The following is a 21,006-nucleotide window of genomic DNA, read 5'->3' on the forward strand; positions in this document are numbered from 1 at the left end:
CTGCCCAGAACGGCATTTTAATGACCGACTTTTATTCTGAAACCTCACAAACCGGAAGTCCCTCTCGTTTCATCGCGAGCATGCGCGCAGGCTTCACTGGGGGAGTCTTCCGGCGCCCAGCAGTGGAGCGACTCTGGCAGCCGTGGCGGCCGCCTCTCATCCTCCCCGGTCCCCGCTCCCAGTACCCGTCACCGCGCCGCCATCGCTCCCCGCTCCCTCTCACCTCCGCCGGGAGCCGCTCTTCGCCCCGGGGCCCCCCTGTCCCCGCCGCCGCGCGTCTCAGAGCAACTCGCAGACTCTGGACTTCACAATAACCACTTTTTTTTTCTTTTTTTTGTCACCCTCCGTTTTCTGAATGACGGGCGGTCGGTTCGACTTTGACGATGGAGGCACCTACTGCGGAGGCTGGGAGGAAGGCAAAGCCCACGGCCAGGGCGTGTGCACCGGCCCCAAGGGCCAGGGCGAGTACTCGGGCTCGTGGTCCAACGGCTTCGAGGTGGTCGGGGTCTACACCTGGCCCAGCGGGAACGTGTTCCAGGGCTACTGGGCGCAGGGGAAGCGCCACGGACTCGGCGTAGAAAACAAGGGAAGGTGGATATACCGGGGAGAGTGGACTCACGGGTTCAAGGGCCGGTACGGGGTCCGGCAGAGCCTGAACACACCGGCCAGGTACGAGGGCACCTGGAGTAACGGACTGCAGGACGGATACGGCGTGGAGACGTACGGGGATGGAGGTGAGCGGGGGGCGCCGCGGGGGGCGCCGCGGGGACATGGCTGCTGCCGCCGGGGGGGCAGGATGGTGGTCAATGTCGGACCGTATTTAATCTATTTATAGAAACGACCGTATCAAAAACATTGCGCTCGTGCCCACTGACCACACGCTATGCCCTCATTAACACACCCATTGAGTTTATAGTGAACTTGTGTTCATATTATCATTTAGTTGTATTAAGACGTGTTAGAATATATGAAGCAAGTGTGTAATTAATTCAGGATATTCTGATGGTATCAACCATGTGATGTCTGCTTGTCCTGTAAAGTGCAGTGATTTGTGTAAAATATGAACGATAACCAACAATGTATTAAGACTGAAGAAATTATTAAAACTCATCACGTTTATTCATCATTAAATGTAATAGATATACACTACCGTTCAAAAGTTTGGGGTCATCCAGACAATTTCGTGTCTTCCATGAAAACTCACTTTTATTTATCAAATGAATAGAAAATTGAATAGAACATATAGTCAAGACATTGACAAGGTTAGAAATAATGATTAATATTTGAAGTAATAATTTTGTTCTTCAAACTTCAAGCTCAAAGGAAGGCCAGTTGTATAGCATAACTGTTTTCAGCTGTGCTAACATAATTGCACAAGGGTTTTCTAATCATCCATTAGTCTTCTAAGGCGATGATCAAACACAATGTACCATTAGAACACTGGAGTGATGATGAAATGGGCCTCTATACACCTCTGGAGATATTTCATTAGAAACCAGACGTTTCCACCTAGAATAGTCATTTACCACATTAACAATGTAGAGAGGGTATTTATCATTAATGTTATCTTTATTGAAAAAACAGTGCTTTTCTTTGAAAAATAAAGACATTTCTAAGTGACCCCAAACTTTTGAACGGTGGTGTATGTCTGCGTGTCTGTCTTTGTGTGCGTGTGTGTCTTTATGTCTTTGTGTGCGTGTGTCTGCCTGTGCGTGTCGGTATCAGCGTGTGTGTCTTTGTGTGCGTGTGCATCTGCATGTGCGTCTGTGTTTGTGTCTGCGTGTGTGTTTGCATGTGCGTCTCCTCCTGTAGCTGCGTGTCTTTCTGCGTGTGTGACTTTGTGTTCCCTTGAGAAAGGAGGTCTTAATAACACCGACAGAAACCATCACATCACATCAGATAATTGATCTGAGGTGTTTAGGGCCGAGTAAAATAACTTCAGTTTTAACTGAGTTTAACATCAGGAAGTTGCAGGTCATCCATGTTTTTATGACTTTAAGACATCTTGAAGGAGCTGGTTGCTCTCCTCTGGTTTGATTGATGGATATAATCGAGTATCATCTGCATAACAATGAAAGTTTATGGAGTGTTTCCTGATAGTATTGCCCAAAGGAAGCATGTGTAAGGTAAATAAAAGTGGTCCAAGCACAGAACCTTGTGGAACTCCGTGATTAACGTTGGTGGTTATCGAGGCGTCATCGTTTACAAATACAAACTGAGATCCATCTGATAAATAGGATTTAAACCAACTTAGTGCCGTGCCTGAAATGCCAATCGACTGCTCCAGTCTCTGTAACAGGATGTCATGGTCAATGGTGTCGAATGCAGCACTAAGGTCTAACAAGACCAGGACAGAGAGGAGTCCTCTATCAGCACTAAGGTCTAACAAGACCAGGACAGAGAGGAGTCCTCTATCAGGACTAAGGTCTAACAAGACCAGTACAGAGAGGAGTCCTCTATCAGCACTAAGGTCTAACAAGACCAGTACAGAGATGAGTCCTCTATCAGGACTAAGGTCTAACAAGACCAGTACAGAGATGAGTCCTCTATCAGCACTAAGGTCTAACAAGACCAGTACAGAGATGAGTCCTCTATCAGCACTAAGGTCTAACAAGACCAGTACAGAGATGAGTCCTCTATCAGCACTAAGGTCTAACAAGACCAGTAAAGAGATGAGTCCTCTATCAGGACTAAGGTCTAACAAGACCAGTACAGAGATGAGTCCTCTATCAGCACTAAGGTCTAACAAGACCAGTACAGAGATGAGTCCTCTATCAGCACTAAGGTCTAACAAGACCAGTACAGAGATGAGTCCTCTATCAGCACTAAGGTCTAACAAGACCAGTACAGAGATGAGTCCTCTATCAGCACTAAGGTCTAACAAGACCAGTACAGAGATGAGTCCTCTATCAGCACTAAGGTCTAACAAGACCAGTACAGAGATGAGTCCTCTATCAGCACTAAGGTCTAACAAGACCAGTACAGAGGAGTCCTCTATCAGCACTAAGGTCTAACAAGACCAGTACAGAGATGAGTCCTCTATCAGGACTAAGGTCTAACAAGACCAGTACAGAGATGAGTCCTCTATCAGCACTAAGGTCTAACAAGACCAGTACAGAGATGAGTCCTCTATCAGCACTAAGGTCTAACAAGACCAGTACAGAGAGGAGTCCTCTATCAGGACTAAGGTCTAACAAGACCAGTACAGAGATGAGTCCTCTATCAGGACTAAGGTCTAACAAGACCAGTACAGAGATGAGTCCTCTATCAGCACTAAGGTCTAACAAGACCAGTACAGAGATGAGACCTCTATCAGGACTAAGGTCTAACAAGACCAGTACAGAGAGGAGTCCTCTATCAGGACTAAGGTCTAACAAGACCAGTACAGAGAGGAGTCCTCTATCAGCACTAAGGTCTAACAAGACCAGTACAGAGATGAGTCCTCTATCAGGACTAAGGTCTAACAAGACCAGTACAGAGATGAGTCCTCTATCAGCACTAAGGTCTAACAAGACCAGTACAGAGATGAGTCCTCTATCAGCACTAAGGTCTAACAAGACCAGTACAGAGATGAGTCCTCTATCAGCACTAAGGTCTAACAAGACCAGTACAGAGATGAGTCCTCTATCAGCACTAAGGTCTAACAAGACCAGTACAGAGATGAGTCCTCTATCAGCACTAAGGTCTAACAAGACCAGTACAGAGATGAGTCCTCTATCAGCACTAAGGTCTAACAAGACCAGTACAGAGATGAGTCCTCTATCAGCACTAAGGTCTAACAAGACCAGTAGAGATGAGTCCTCTATCAGGACTAAGGTCTAACAAGACCAGTACAGAGATGAGTCCTCTATCAGGACTAAGGTCTAACAAGACCAGGACAGAGATGAGTCCTCTATCAGGACTAAGGTCTAACAAGACCAGTACAGAGATGAGTCCTCTATCAGGACTAAGGTCTAACAAGACCAGTACAGAGAGGAGTCCTCTATCAGCACTAAGGTCTAACAAGACCAGTACAGAGATGAGTCCTCTATCAGGACTAAGGTCTAACAAGACCAGTACAGAGATGATTCTTCTATCAGCACTAAGGTCTAACAAGACCAGTACAGAGATGAGTCCTCTATCAGCACTAAGGTCTAACAAGACCAGTACAGAGATGAGTCCTCTATGAGCACTAAGGTCTAACAAGACCAGTACAGAGAGGAGTCCTCTATCAGGACTAAGGTCTAACAAGACCAGTACAGAGATGAGTCCTCTATCAGGACTAAGGTCTAACAAGACCAGTACAGAGATGAGTCCTTTATCAGCACTAAGGTCTAACAAGACCAGTACAGAGATGAGACCTCTATCAGGACTAAGGTCTAACTAGACCAGTACAGAGATGAGTCCTCTATCAGCACTAAGGTCTAACTAGACCAGTACAGAGATGATTCCTCTATCAGCACTAAGGTCTAACTAGACCAGTAGAGATGAGTCCTCTATCAGGACTAAGGTCTAACAAGACCAGTACAGAGAGGAGTCCTCTATCAGCACTAAGGTCTAACAAGACCAGTACAGAGATGAGTCCTCTATCAGCACTGAGGTCTAACTAGACCAGTACAGAGATGAGTCCTCTATCAGGACTAAGGTCTAACAAGACCAGTACAGAGATGAGTCCTCTATCAGCATTAAGGTCTAACAAGACCAGTACAGAGAGGAGTCCTCTATCAGCACTAAGGTCTAACAAGACCAGTACAGAGAGGAGTCCTCTATCAGGACTAAGGTCTAACAAGACCAGTACAGAGATGAGTCCTCTATCAGGACTAAGGTCTAACAAGACCAGTACAGAGATGATTCTTCTATCAGCACTAAGGTCTAACAAGACCAGTACAGAGATGAGTCCTCTATCAGGACTAAGGTCTAACAAGACCAGTACAGAGAGGAGTTCTCTATCAGCACTAAGGTCTAACAAGACCAGTCCAGAGAGGAGTCCTCTATCAGGACTAAGGTCTAACAAGACCAGTACAGAGAGGAGTCCTCTATCAGCACTAAGGTCTAACAAGACCAGTCCAGAGAGGAGTCCTCTATCAGCACTAAGGTCTAACAAGACCAGTACAGGGAGGAGTCCTTTATCTGCTGCCATTAAGAGGTCATTTGTAATTTTCACCAGTGCTGTCTCGGTGCTGTGGTGTTTTCTAAATCCTGACTGAAACTCCTCAAATAAACTATTATGATGTAGAAAGTCACACAACTGGTTTGCGACCACTTCCTCCAGGACCTTGGAGAGGAAGGGAGGTTAGAGATCGGTCTGTAGTTAGCCAACACCTCTGGATCCAGAGCGGCTTCTTCAGGAGAGGTTTAATAACAGCCACTCTGAAGGAGTGTGGTACGTGGCCTGTTAGCAGAGACACATTGATAATATCTAATAGAGAGCCGCCAATTAAAGGCAAAACGTCTTTAAGCAGCCTCGTCGGGATGGGGTCCAAGAGACAGGTAGACGGGGTCCTAGAGACAGGTAGATGGGGTCCAAGAGACAGGTAGACGGGGTCCAAGAGACAGGTAGACGGGGTCCAGGAGACAGGTAGACGGGGTCCAGGAGACAGGTAGACAGGGTCCTAGAGACAGGTAGACGGGGTCCAGAAGACAGGTAGACGGGGTCCAGGAGACAGGTAGACGGGGTCCAAGAGACAGGTAGACGGGGTCCTAGAGACAGGTAGACGGGGTCCAGGAGACAGGTAGACGGGGTCCAGGAGACAGGTAGATGGGGTCCAGGAGACAGGTAGACACGGTCCAAGAGACAAGTAGACGAGGTCAAAGAGACAGGTAGACGGGGTCCAGAGACAGGTAGACGGGGTCTAGAGACAGGTAGACGGGGTCTAGAGACAGGTAGACGGGGTCCTAGAGACAGGTAGACGGGGTCTAGAGACAGGTAAACGGGGTCCTAGAGACAGGTAGACGGGGTCTAGAGACAGGTAGACGGGGTCTAGAGACAGGTAGACGGGGTCCTAGAGACAGGTAGACGGGGTCTAGAGACAGGTAAACGGGGTCCTAGAGACAGGTAGACGGGGTCTAGAGACAGGTAGACGGGGTCTAGAGACAGGTAGACGGGGTCCTAGAGACAGGTAGACGGGGTCTAGAGACAGGTAAACGGGGTCCTAGAGACAGGTAGACAGGGTCTAGAGACAGGTAGACAGGGTCTAGAGACAGGTAGACGGGGTCCTAGAGACAGGTAGACGGGGTCTAGAGACAGGTAAACGGGGTCCTAGAGACAGGTAGACGGGGTCTAGAGACAGGTAAACGGGGTCCTAGAGACAGGTAGACGGGGTCTAGAGACAGGTAGACGGGGTCCTAGAGACAGGTAGACGGGGTCCAAGAGACAGGTAGACGGGGTCCTAGAGACAGGTAGACGGGGTCCAAGAGACAGGTAGACGGGGTCTAGAGACAGGTAGACGGGGTCCAAGAGACAGGTAGATGGGGTCCAAGAGACAGGTAGACGGGGTCCAGGAGACAGGTAGACGGGGTCCTAGAGACAGGTAGACGGGGTCCAAGAGACAGGTAGACAGGGTCTAGAGACAGGTAGACGGGGTCCTAGAGACAGGTAGACGGGGTCCTAGAGACAGGTAGACGGGGTCTAGAGACAGGTAGACGGGGTCCTAGAGACAGGTAGACGGGGTCCAAGAGACAGGTAGACGGGGTCCAAGAGACAGGTAGACGGGGTCCAAGAGACAGGTAGACGGGGTCTAGAGACAGGTAGACGGGGTCCTAGAGACAGGTAGACGGGGTCCAAGAGACAGGTAGACGGGGTCTAGAGACAGGTAGACGGGGTCCTAGAGACAGGTAGACGGGGTCCAAGAGACAGGTAGACGGGGTCTAGAGACAGGTAGACGGGGTCCTAGAGACAGGTAGACGGGGTCCAAGAGACAGGTAGACGGGGTCCTAGAGACAGGTAGACGGGGTCCAAGAGACAGGTAGACGGGGTCTAGAGACAGGTAGACGGGGTCCAGGAGACAGGTAGACGGGGTCCAAGAGACAGGTAGACGGGGTCCAAGAGACAGGTAGACGGGGTCCAGGAGACAGGTAGACGGGATCCAAGAGACAGGTAGACGGGGTCCAAGAGACAGGTAGACGGGGTCCAAGAGACAGGTAGACGGGGTCCAGGAGACAGGTAGACGGGGTCCAAGAGACAGGTAGACGGGGTCCAAGAGACAGGTAGACGGGGTCTAGAGACAGGTAGACGGGGTCCTAGAGACAGGTAGACGGGGTCCTAGAGACAGGTAGACGGGGTCCAAGAGACAGGTAGACGGGGTCCTAGAGACAGGTAGACGGGTCCAAGAGACAGGTAGACGGGGTCTAGAGACAGGTAGACGGGGTCCTAGAGACAGGTAGACGGGGTCCAAGAGACAGGTAGACGGGGTCCTAGAGACAGGTAGACGGGGTCCAAGAGACAGGTAGACGGGGTCTAGAGACAGGTAGACAGGGTCCTAGAGACAGGTAGCGGGGTCTAGAGACAGGTAGACGGGGTCCAGGAGACAGGTAGACAGGGTCCAGGAGACAGGTAGACGGGGTCCAGAGACAGGTAGACGGGGTCCTAGAGACAGGTAGACGGGGTCCAAGAGACAGGTAGACGGGGTCTAGAGACAGGTAGACGGGGTCCAGGAGACAGGTAGACGGGGTCCAAGAGACAGGTAGACGGGGTCCTAGAGACAGGTAGACGGGGTCCAGGAGACAGGTAGATGGGGTCCAGGAGACAGGTAGACGGGGTCCAAGAGACAGGTAGACGGGGTCCAGGAGACAGGTAGACGGGGTCCAGGAGACAGGTAGACGGGGTCCAGGAGACAGGTAGACAGGGTCCAGGAGACAGGTAGACGGGGTTCTAGAGACAGGTAGACGGAGTCCAAGAGACAGGTAGACGGGGTCCTAGAGACAGGTAGACGGGGTCCAGGAGACAGGTAGACGGGGTCCAGGAGACAGGTAGACGGGGTCCAAGAGACAGGTAGACGGGGTCCTAGAGACAGGTAGACGGGGTCCAAGAGACAGGTAGACGGGGTCCAAGAGACAGGTAGACACGGTCCAAGAGACAGGTAGACGAGGTCAAAGAGACAGGTAGACGGGGTCCTAGAGACAGGTAGACGGGGTCTAGAGACAGGTAGACGGGGTCCAAGAGACAGGTAGACGGGGTCCAAGAGACAGGTAGACGGGGTCCTAGAGACAGGTAGACGGGGTCCAAGAGACAGGTAGACGGGGTCCTAGAGACAGGTAGACGGGGTCCAAGAGACAGGTAGACGGGGTCTAGAGACAGGTAGACGGGGTCCAAGAGACAGGTAGACGGGGTCTAGAGACAGGTAGATGGGGTCCTAGAGACAGGTAGACGGGGTCTGGAGACAAGAAGACGGGGTCTAGAGACAGGTAGACGGGGTCTAGAGACAAGAAGACGGGGTCTAGAGACAGGTAGACGGGGTCTAGAGACAAGAAGACGGGGTCTAGAGACAGGTAGATGGGGTCTAGAGACAGGTAGACGGGGTCCTAGAGACAGGTAGACGGGGTCCAAGAGACAGGTAGACTGGGTCCAAGAGACAGGTAGACGGGGTCTAGAGACAGGTAGACGGGGTCCTAGAGACAGGTAGACGGGGTCCAGGAGACAGGTAGACGGGGTCCAAGAGACAGGTAGACAGGGTCCAAGAGACAGGTAGACACGGTCTAAGAGACAGGTAGACGAGGTCTAAGAGACAGGTAGACGGGGTCCAAGAGACAGGTAGATGGGGTCCAAGAGACAGGTAGACGGGGTCCTAGAGACAGGTAGATGGGGTCCTAGAGACAGGTAGACGGGGTCCAAGAGACAGGTAGACGGGGTCTAGAGACAGCTAGACGGGGTCCTAGAGACAGGTAGACGGAGTCCAAGAGACAGGTAGACGGGGTCCTAGAGACAGGTAGACGGGGTCCAGGAGACAGGTAGACGGGGTCCAGGAGACAGGTAGACGGAGTCCAAGAGACAGGTAGACGGGGTCCTAGAGACAGGTAGACGGGGTCCAAGAGACAGGTAGACGGGGTCCAAGAGACAGGTAGACACGGTCCAAGAGACAGGTAGACGAGGTCAAAGAGACAGGTAGACGGGGTCCTAGAGACAGGTAGACGGGGTCTAGAGACAGGTAGACGGGTCCAAGAGACAGGTAGATGGGGTCCTAGAGACAGGTAGACGGGTCCAAGAGACAGGTAGACGGGGTCCTAGAGACAGGTAGACGGGGTCCAAGAGACAGGTAGACGGGGTCTAGAGACAGGTAGACGGGGTCCAAGAGACAGGTAGACGGGGTCTAGAGACAGGTAGATGGGGTCCTAGAGACAGGTAGACGGGGTCTGGAGACAAGAAGACGGGGTCTAGAGACAGGTAGACGGGGTCTAGAGACAAGAAGACGGGGTCTAGAGACAGGTAGACGGGGTCTAGAGACAAGAAGACGGGGTCTAGAGACAGGTAGACGGGGTCTAGAGACAGGTAGACGGGGTCCTAGAGACAGGTAGACGGGGTCCAAGAGACAGGTAGACTGGGTCCAAGAGACAGGTAGACGGGGTCTAGAGACAGGTAGACGGGGTCCTAGAGACAGGTAGACGGGGTCCAGGAGACAGGTAGACGGGGTCCAAGAGACAGGTAGACAGGGTCCAAGAGACAGGTAGACACGGTCTAAGAGACAGGTAGACGAGGTCTAAGAGACAGGTAGACGGGGTCCAAGAGACAGGTAGATGGGGTCCAAGAGACAGGTAGACGGGGTCCTAGAGACAGGTAGATGGGGTCCTAGAGACAGGTAGACGGGGTCCAAGAGACAGGTAGACGGGGTCCTAGAGACAGGTAGACGGGGTCCAAGAGACAGGTAGACGGGGTCTAGAGACAGGTAGACGGGGTCCTAGAGACAGGTAGACGGGGTCTAGAGACAGGTAGACGGGGTCCAAGAGACAGGTAGACGGGGTCCTAGAGACAGGTAGACGGGGTCCTAGAGACAGGTAGACGGGGTCCAAGAGACAGGTAGACGGGGTCTAGAGACAGGTAGACGGGGTCCAAGAGACAGGTAGACGGGTCTAGAGACAGGTAGATGGGGTCCTAGAGACAGGTAGACGGGGTCTGGAGACAAGAAGACGGGTCCTAGAGACAGGGTCTAGAGACAGGTAGACGGGGTCTAGAGACAGGTAGACGGGGTCTAGAGACAAGAAGACGGGGTCTAGAGACAGGTAGATGGGGTCTAGAGACAGGTAGACGGGGTCCTAGAGACAGGTAGACGGGGTCCAAGAGACAGGTAGACGGGGTCCTAGAGACAGGTAGACGGGGTCTAGAGACAGGTAGACGGGGTCCTAGAGACAGGTAGACGGGGTCCAGGAGACAGGTAGACGGGGTCCAAGAGACAGGTAGACAGGGTCCAAGAGACAGGTAGACACGGTCTAAGAGACAGGTAGACGAGGTCTAAGAGACAGGTAGACGGGGTCCAAGAGACAGGTAGACGGGGTCCAAGAGACAGGTAGACGGGTCCTAGAGACAGGTAGATGGGGTCCTAGAGACAGGTAGACGGGGTCCAAGAGACAGGTAGACGGGGTCCTAGAGACAGGTAGACGGGGTCCAAGAGACAGGTAGACGGGGTCTAGAGACAGGTAGACGGGGTCCTAGAGACAGGTAGACGGGGTCCAAGAGACAGGTAGACGGGGTCCAAGAGACAGGTAGACGGGGTCCTAGAGACAGGTAGACGGGGTCCTAGAGACAGGTAGACGGGGTCCAAGAGACAGGTAGACGGGGTCTAGAGACAGGTAGACGGGGTCTAGAGACAGGTAGACGGGGTCCAGGAGACAGGTAGACGGGGTCCAAGAGACAGGTAGACGGGGTCCAAGAGACAGGTAGACGGGGTCCAGGAGACAGGTAGACGGGGTCCAAGAGACAGGTAGACGGGGTCCAAGAGACAGGTAGACGGGGTCCAAGAGACAGGTAGACGGGGTCCAGGAGACAGGTAGACGGGGTCCTAGAGACAGGTAGACGGGGTCCAAGAGACAGGTAGACGGGGTCTAGAGACAGGTAGACGGGGTCTAGAGACAGGTAGACGGGGTCCAGGAGACAGGTAGACGGGGTCCAAGAGACAGGTAGACGGGGTCCTAGAGACAGGTAGACGGGGTCCAACAGACAGGTAGACAGGGTCCAAGAGACAGGTAGACGGGGTCCAAGAGACAGGTAGACGGGGTCCAAGAGACAGGTAGACGGGGTCCAAGAGACAGGTAGACGGGGTCCAGAGACAGGTAGACGGGGTCCTAGAGACAGGTAGACGGGGTCCAAGAGACAGGTAGACGGGGTCCAAGAGACAGGTAGACGGGGTCCAGGAGACAGGTAGACGGGGTCCTAGAGACAGGTAGACGGGGTCCAAGAGACAGGTAGACGGGGTCCAGGAGACAGGTAGACGGGGTCCAAGAGACAGGTAGATGGGGTCCAAGAGACAGGTAGACGTGTTAGAAGTAGAAACCGTTGACGATAATTGGTCACGGTTGATGGGAGAAAAGCCATCTAAATATACCCCAGGGCATACAGCGGTTTCCAAGGCCATTCCACTTGAGGACAGATTGGCACTGGTTAAGGGCAAGAGATTATTAATCTATCCTCTAATACAGGGGTCAGGAACCTTTTTGACTGGGAGAGCCATAACAGCCAAATATTTCCAAATATATTTCATTGAGAGCCATATAGTATCTTTAACGTATAATTTTAATGCGACTTCTGGTGCTGCATGATGCTACGGGGGGGGGGGGGGGGTAGCATCGGAGCTCTGCAGCGCACGAGACGGAAACTCAAAATTGTCTGGGATCCATATGCCCTCACTAGAAGAGCCATAGGTTCCCGACCCCTGCTCTAATAGTTAGAATCTTTTCATTAAAGAAGTTCATAAAGTCATTACCACTGAGGTCTATAGGAATACTCGGCTCCACAGAGCTGTGACTCTCTGTCAGCTACAGTGCTAAAGAGAAACCTGGGGTTGTTCTTCTTCTAGTCCTGATGAGTAAGTGGCTGCTCTGGCATCACGGAGGGCCTTCTTATAGGATTCAAGACTCACTTGACAAACTAAGCGTTATTCTTCCAAATTGGTGGAACGCCATATGCTTTCAAGCTTTGGTGATGTTTCTATAGTTTGCGGTCTGAGGGTTATACCAGGGAGCAGACCTCCTCTTCCTCACCGTCTTCTTCTTCAGAGGGCCTGTAGCATAATCGACAAGATGTGAATGTATGAATGTGCTGGGCCCTTTCAATTTGAGGCCTTGTGAAAAAAGACACAGCTATAGGCTAGAGCCCTGTAGCACGTCAACAAAATTGTTTACTTTCACTTCTTACTCTGTATTTCCAAACTACAGCATTTTCTCCCAAGTAAACCCCTGTGCTGTATCATATTCATGTATCGCAGTAAATGGTCTGTGGAGCTACTTTTACCCACAACTGGTTATGTGAAACCATTTCTGGGGCCCCTCTCTTCTGCCCCCTCTATCTTTAGCTCTGCCCTGCACCTTGATGTGGCAGGAATTAATCCACTTTACTGTGTCAAATTGTTCTTTGCCAAAGCATTAGGGTATTGCCAATCAGACGTTGTGAGACTACTCACTGAATGAAAGCAATACGAAGGTAATATTAGCCTGTGGAGCTCAGATTAACCCTTGTGTTGCCTTCGGGTCAATATGACCCGATTCAATGTTTAACCCTCCTGTTACCTTTATATTTACTAACATATTTTACCCTTGAGGTCAATATGACCCCAGCTATTAAAATCTCCAGAAAATTATTAGAATTAATATTGTTTTCCAAGTTTAAGTGTGAGGTACTTTATGTTTGTTTGTTGACTCCCGAAAGAACACCGACATTAAACATTGAATTGGGTCAAATTGACCCGAAGGCGACAGGAGGGATAAATATTGAATCGGGTCAAAATGACCCGAAGGCAACACAAGGGTTAAGCATTTACCATTTAATGTGTACCGTGTGTTCAGTTTCAATGTATTGCAGGAGTAGTAATGGACTTTTCATTGAAACTAAATTCATGTTTAGTTTAATTTGTACTTCCCAAATCCACCATAACCCCCTTTCATCTCTGATAGTGGTCATTTTCCCTTAGGGAAATAAGGCAATTTAGCAAATAAAAAGGGGGGAAGTACTGAAACAAATGACTTGGCCGAAAATGGCTCACATGATTAATACATCATCATTAATTATGTTGGTTTAATAACTCTAGTGCTCTGAATCATCAGAAATGCTTTTCTTAATCAGTTCTCTTTTCGTTTAGTCTCTTTTAATATCCTGAACCTGCTGGAAGTTTTGTGGTTGCAGAAACAGCCAGGGTCAATGTAGTATGTTAGTGATATTAAAGCCAATGAGTAATACATAATATAGAGCCACATAGAGTACAAGAGTACAGACCACCGACGCCTGTGTTTCAAGTCCCATTCACATGGGTTCAAACTAAATCAATGGCTAGATCACAGGTTCCTGACCTGGGGTTACAAGTCCAATCTGAGGGGTAGCAAGACTCTTAAAGGAATTCTTCACCCCCTCAAGGGATCATCTGTTTATCAATTACTCACCCTGTGTTACTGATACTGAATTCGTTGGTCATTTTTTAAAATCGTGGTCCCATCCTAATTGAGCTTTAGTGAGTTAGACCTCCATAGCTACTGGCTACTCTGGTGGACGATGCCAGCAGACACTGAGATCCAATTTCTTTTTGACCTAAGATGCCGCTCAATGACTGAGTTTACTCCCAAATGCGGCTGGTTTTCACTTTGTTAATGGCCCAGAGGAGCTCTGTTTTGATAGAATACTGACCACTGTCGAGGAGGCGTATTCCACAGCGCAAGAAAGCTGTTGGAGTTATGTTTGGGCAGCCAACAGACTTCCCTGTGTCTCACGTTACTTCCATCTTTTAAAATAGCTCATTCTTACATTCTCCAGCATAAGCCATAAGGACCTGAGTCTGAGCTTTCCTTACGGCTCCATCACCCACTGACGCTCACTGCTGCTGCTTTGAGGACCGGACTAAGTCCGGCAGTGGGCGTGCTCAGGGTTTGTTGTCTTGTTAGTTGGGGATTTAGTTTCAGGACAATCTCCAAAGATTGTAGGATTTTATAGAAGTACACAATACAAATACAATATAGATGGGCATGTTTGTATAATTCCTCAGCAGAAAGAACAAATATATCACTCTACTAAAGTATTTCCTGTTTTAAGTAAGTACAGTAATTACTACACGGTCATTGATGGATTATCTCTTAGGGCAGTACCGAATAGTACCAAGCTTCATTTATCATGTTGTCATTCCAATTTTAAAACAAAAAGTCTGGTAAATATATTTAAAGTTAGTATTTCTGCACAAAGATCGGGCTACACTAATATTATTAGTACTATACCATTTCTAGAATTAGATTCCAGTGGTGGCTTTGTAGGATTGTTTCCCATTGGGTTCTAAACATTTCCATTTTGTCTCACCATTTATGGATTTCTGAGATATTAATATTAAATTTCTTTAAATGTAATTTTATATATATATACAGGACTGTCTCAGAAAATTAGAATATTGTGATAAAGTTCTTTATTTTCTGTAATGCAATTAAAAAAACAAAAATGTCATGCATTCTGGATTCATTACAAATCAACTGAAATATTGCAAGCCTTTTATTCTTATAATATTGCTGATTATGGCTTACAGCTTAAGAAAACTCTAAAATCCTATCTCATAAAATTTTAATATTTCCTCAGACCAAGTAAAAAAAAGATTTATAACAGCTGAGTGTTTGTCAAGGCTCAGGAAACCCTTGCAGGTGTTTCGAGTTAATTAGACAATTCAAGTGATTTGTTTAATACCCTAGTAGTATACTTTTTCATGATATTCTAATATTTAGAGATAGGATATTTGAGTTTTCTTAAGCTGTATTCTAATTTTCTGAGACAGTCCTGTATATATATATCGATACTTCAAACGATCTATTAAACCTGCATTTGACCTCTTGGTAGCAGCAGAATCATCAGGCTGTCAACACAGCATTGAGTTCTCATCCTCTTGCTCGTGGACGTGGCTCATGTGTTAGCCAACATTTGCCCATTTCCACATCCAGTAGTACAGAGAAACATTATCATTCACATGAGGGATGTGTGTCCACCGGATGATGATGATGATGATTATTCACTCTCTTTTTTACCTCTGTTTTGGTCTCCTCCAAGTCCGTGGAACAGGACCAGTCTGTTTTTAATTGCTAAATGCTCCACTATGTTCAACAGCTGGTTTCTAACTGTATGTCTGCTGTACAGAGTAGATGATCAGGTAGTGAACAGAGTACCTGATCAGGTATTGAACAGAGTACCTGATCAGGTATTGAACAGAGTATCTGATCAGTGAACAGAGTACCTGATCAGGTAGTGAACAGAGTATCTGATCAGTGAACAGAGTACCTGATCAGGTAGTGAACAGAGTATCTGATCAGTGAACAGAGTACCTGATCAGGTAGTGAACAGAGTACCTGATCAGATAGTGAACAGAGTATCTGATCAGTGAACAGAGTACCTGATCAGGTAGTGAACAGAGTACCTGATCAGATAGTGAACAGAGTATCTGATCAGTGAACAGAGTACCTGATCAGGTAGTGAACAGAGTACCTGATCAGATAGTGAACAGAGTACCTGATCAGTGAACAGAGTACCTGATCAGATAGTGAACAGAGTACCTGATCAGGTAGTGAACAGAGTACCTGATCAGATAGTGAACAGAGTACCTGATCAGATAGTGAACAGAGTACCTGATCAGGTAGTGAACAGAGTACCTGATCAGGTAGTGAACAGAGTACCTGATCAGATAGTGAACAGAGTACCTGATCAGGTATTGAACAGAGTATCTGATCAGATATTGAACAGAGTACCTGATCAAGATTCAAGATTCAAGATTCAAGATGTTTTATTTGTCACATACACACACAGGGTGTGCAGTGAAATGAAAGTGGCAATGCTCAGCAGGAATGTGCAAGGGCAACAAGTACACACTATTTACAATAAAAAACAACACAATATTTACAGTAAGTGTGTGTGTGTGTGTGTGTGTGTGTGTGCCTAAGAGGGGCAGTTGTGTGGGTCTATGTGGGGGTCCTGGTGAGGTCGGAGTTCACAATCCTGATGGCCTGAGGAAAGAAACTCCGTCTCAGTCTCTCTGTTCTTGCAGCGTGACTACGGAGGCGCCTGCCTGACCGCAGCAGCTGAAACAGTCTGTTGTTGGGGTGGTGAGGATCCTTCATGATCCTGCCGGCTCTGGTTCTGCACCTCCTGGTGTACAAGTCCTGCAGGGTGGGGAGTGTAGTTCCAATAGTGCGTTCAGCCGAACGCACTACTCTCTGGAGAGCCTTCCTGTCCTGAGCGGAGCAGTTGCCAAACCAGGCTGTGATGCTTCCTGTCAGGACGCTCTCTACAGCTCCAGAGTAGAAGGACTGAAGGATCCTCTGGGAAACTTTAAATTTCCTCAGCTGCCTGAGGTGGTAGAGGCGCTGCCTTGCCTTTCTCACCAGAGTGTCTGTGTTTGTTGACCATGTCAGATCCTCGGTGATGTGGACTCCCAGGTATTTATACCCGCTCACCCTCTCCACAGTAGTCCCGTTAATCCCCAGTGGTGAGTACGTCCTCTGTTGTTGTACCCTCCTAAAGTCCACAATCAGCTCCTTAGTTTTGGTGACATTCATGATGAGGCTGTTGTCCTGGCACCAGAGTGACAGATCAGCAACTTCCTCCAGGTAGGCCTTCTCGTCGTTGTCAGAGATCAGGCCCACCACCACTGTGTCATCCGCAAACTTGATGATGGTGTTGGAGCTGAACCTGGCCACACAGTCATGTGTGTACAGGGAGTACAGTAGGGGGCTGAGGACGCAACCCTGGGGGGATCCTGTGTTCAGGGTGAGGGATTTGGAGGTGTGTCTGCCCACCCTGACCACCTGTGGCCTGGCGGTCAGGAAGTCCAGGATCCAAGCACACAGGGGGTGTTCAGTCCCAGCTCAATCAGCTTGCCGGCCAGTCTGGAGGGACTATGGTGTTGAAAGCTGAACTATAATCAATGAACAGCAGTCTCACATAGCCCCCTCTGGCTGTCCAGATGAGAGAGTGTGGTGTGCAGTACCTGGGAGACAGCATCATCCGTGGATCTGTTTGGGCGATAAGCAAACTGCAGCGGGTCCATGGAGGAAGGAGGAAGGCGCAGATGTAGTCCTTTATCAGCCTCTCAAAGCATTTCATGACCACCGAGGTGAGGGCCACGGTCGGTAGTCATTCATACATGCTGGAGAAGCATTCTTGGGCACAGGGACAATAGTGGGTCTCTTGAAGCAGGCGGGGACCACGGACTCAGCCAGGAGAGGTTGAATATTGTGGTGAACACTGGAGCTAGCTGGTTAGCACAGGTCTTCAGTACTCGCCCAGATATGCCATCTGGACCTGCAGCTTTCCTGGTGTTCACCCTCAACAGAGCCCTCCTCACACTGTGCTCGGTCACAGAGTGTGTGTTCATCCCCAGCGGTAGAACTCACCTCGGCTACGCTAACGGTGTTGTTGTTAGCCGGCGAGCTAGCGCTGTTGTTGCTAGCCTCAAACCGTGCATAAAATGAGTTCAGGTCGTCCGCTAGGGATGCGTCGGCACTCACCATTGCGCGGGGTCTGCTCTGGTAGTCTGTGATAGTCCGTAGCCCCTGCCATAGGCGCCTGGTGTCGCGCTGCTCCATCTGTGATTCCACTCTGTCTCGGTACCTCCTCTTGGCCTCCTTCACCGCCTCCTCAGTCCATAGACCGCTGCCTTGTACTCATCCATGTTGCGGATACAAGACCGGAGTTATAGGCAGCAATGCAGGCGTTCACAGCTTCACGGATGGATCTATCAACCCACGGCTTTTGGTTAGGAAAGACCCTAACTTTTACCGTGGGGACGATGGTGTCCGCTAGCGTTGCTATGAGGCTCATTGCTACGTCCGCAAACTCGCTGACGTCACTGGAACTGGATTGGATCATGTCCCAGTCGACGACACGCAGAGCGTCCTGTAGCTCAGCCTCTGATTGGTCAGACCACCGCTTCACGTCCCTCGTCACTACCGCTTCCCGTGCAATCTTTTGTTGGTACTCCGGAAGCAAGAAAATGGCGGCATGGTCCGATTTGCCGAACGGAGGGAGAGACAGCCTTGTAGCCTCTCTTGAATGGCGTATAGCAGTGGTCCAACGTTCTTTCCCCTCTGGTAGCACACGTAATGTGCTGGTGAAAGTTCGGCATGACTTTTTTTAGGTTTGCCCTATTAAAGTCCCCAGCCACCACCACAGCCGCGTCGGGATACTTGTTCTGATGCCGACATAACACATCATGTAGGTCCGATAGTGCTACGTCGGTGTCCGCTTGTGGTGGTATGTAGACGGCTGTGGTGATGACCGAGCTGAACTCCCGGGAAGGTAGAATGGACGGCATGAGATCGTCAGATGTTCCAGGTTCGTGAGCAGGAACGAGAAAGAGTCTTAATGTCCTTGGGGTTGCACCACTTGTTGTTAGTCATGAAGCAAACCCTCCACCCTTAGATTTACCAGACTCTTCCGTTCTGTCTGCACGGAAAACAGAGAAGGACTCGGTTGGGCATATGACTCGATCCGCACCAGCGGGTCAGCCATGTTTCCGCCAGACAAAAGATGTTACAGTCCTCATGTCCCGTTGGAATCTGATCCTTGCCCTAACATCATCCATCTTATTTTCCAGAGACTGGACGTTAGCAAGAAGGATGCTGGGCAGAGGTGGACGGTGGGCTTGAACTCTCAGTCTGTTCCGAATTCCGCTCCGTTTCCCTCGATGTTTTCGTCGTCTCCCCGTAGTAGCGGCTCCACTGTTGTTGTTGTGGTTCGCTCGTACGATCTCTGCCGGCCACGCTGGATCGATGGAAAAAGTGGACAAAAACCCTTGTTTTGCGCAAAAGTTTATGTCCAAAAGTGTGCTGCGTTCGTATGTTGTTATTGCCGATGTGTTCGTGGCAAAGAAAATATTAAAAATAAACACAAAAACTAAAAGAGCGCACAATCTCCGCGGAGCTACCACGATCAGGTATTGAACAGAGTATCTGATCAGATATTGAACAGAATACCTGATCAGGTAGTGAACAGAGTACCTGATCAGATAGTGAACAGAGTACCTGATCAGGTATTGAACAGAGTATCTGATCAGATATTGAACAGAGTACCTGATCAGGTATTGAACAGAGTACCTGATCAGATAGTGAACAGAGTACCTGATCAGGTAGTGAACAGAGTACCTGATCAGATAGTGAACAGAGTACCTGATCAGGTAGTGAACAGAGTACCTGATCAGTGAACAGAGTACCTGATCAGATAGTGAACAGAGTACCTGATCAGGTAGTGAACAGAGTACCTGATCAGGTAGTGAACAGAGTACCTGATCAGATAGTGAACAGAGTACCTGATCAGGTAGTGAACAGAGTATCTGATCAGATAGTGAACAGAGTATCTGATCAGAGAGTGAACAGAGTACCTGATCAGGTAGTGAACAGAGTACCTGATCAGATAGTGAACAGAGTACCTGATCAGGTAGTGAACAGAGTACCTGATCAGTGAACAGAGTACCTGATCAGATAGTGAACAGAGTATCTGATCAGATAGTGAACAGAGTACCTGATCAGATAGTGAACAGAGTACCTGATCAGATAGTGAACAGAGTACCTGATCAGGTAGTGAACAGAGTACCTGATCAGTGAACAGAGTACCTGATCAGATAGTGAACAGAGTACCTGATCAGGTAGTGAACAGAGTATCTGATCAGGTAGTGAACAGAGTACCTGATCAGAGAGTGAACAGAATACCTGATCAGATAGTGAACAGAGTACCTGATCAGATAGTGAACAGAGTACCTGATCAGGTAGTGAACAGAGTACCTGATCAGTGAACAGAGTACCTGATCAGATAGTGAACAGAGTACCTGATCAGATAGTGAACAGAGTACCTGATCAGGTAGTGAACAGAGTACCTGATCAGTGAACAGAGTACCTGATCAGGTAGTGAACAGAGTACCTGATCAGGTAGTGAACAGAATACCTGATCAGTGAACAGAATACCTGATCAGGTAGTGAACAGAGTACCTGATCAGGTAGTGAACAGAATACCTGATCAGGTAGTGAACAGAATACCTGATCAGTGAACAGAATACCTGATCAGGTAGTGAACAGAGTACCTGATCAGGTAGTGAACAGAATACCTGATCAGGTAGTGAACAGAATACCTGATCAGGTAGTGAACAGAGTATCTGATCAGGTAGTGAACAGAGTACCTGATCAGGTAGTGAACAGAATACCTGATCAGGTAGTGAACAGAATACCTGATCAGGTAGTGAACAGAGTATCTGATCAGGTAGTGAACAGAATACCTGATCAGGTAGTGAACAGAATACCTGATCAGGTAGTGAACAGAGTATCTGATCAGGTAGTGAACAGAATACCTGATCAGGTAGTGAACAGAGTACCTGATCAGGTAGTGAACAGAATACCTGATCAGGTAGTGAACAGAGTATCTGATCAGGTAGTGAACAGAATACCTGATCAGGTAGTGAACAGAGTACCTGATCAGGTAGTGAACAGAATACCTGATCTCTCTGGACTTTGGGCCTCTTAGAGCTTTTTCTCTCAAACAGCTGCTGCTTTAATGAAACCAGGTTGATGAGAGTGGCGAGTTGAACTCTTGAGTTCTCGATCTCACCTCTACGACACTCTATTCACACGGTATAGAGTCACCTAATACGACGACTACCTCGTGATCACACCTGAACAGTAAACACAGCGCAGTATATCTGTATCTTACCCCATCTAAATGACACTGTATCCATTTAATCACTACTGTACACCAGTATACAACAATATTACAATATATTTGATTTCTTTCTATTTTATAGACAATACGATTGGTCACCTGTTGTGCATACGGCAAATGAACTGAACCAAGCCAATAACCTTTGGTTAGTGATACTAAAACAATGA

General features: G+C 48.8%; 1 protein-coding gene across 2 annotated transcripts in view; it reads left to right on the forward strand.

Moving 5' to 3' along the window:
• The first annotated feature begins 137 nt into the window (after window positions 1–137).
• Window positions 138–21,006, forward strand: part of LOC130197859 (junctophilin-1-like) — a 70,934-nt gene continuing 50,065 nt past the window's right edge. For both annotated transcript variants that reach the window (XM_056420805.1, XM_056420804.1), the window contains exon 1: window positions 138–734. In XM_056420805.1, coding sequence (XP_056276780.1) covers window positions 356–734 — 379 coding nt within the window. In that variant the 5' untranslated portion in view covers window positions 138–355. The remainder of the gene's footprint in view (window positions 735–21,006) is intronic.

Source organism: Pseudoliparis swirei, chromosome 8, assembly GCF_029220125.1.
Source record: "Pseudoliparis swirei isolate HS2019 ecotype Mariana Trench chromosome 8, NWPU_hadal_v1, whole genome shotgun sequence".
Lineage (NCBI taxonomy): Eukaryota > Metazoa > Chordata > Actinopteri > Perciformes > Liparidae > Pseudoliparis > Pseudoliparis swirei.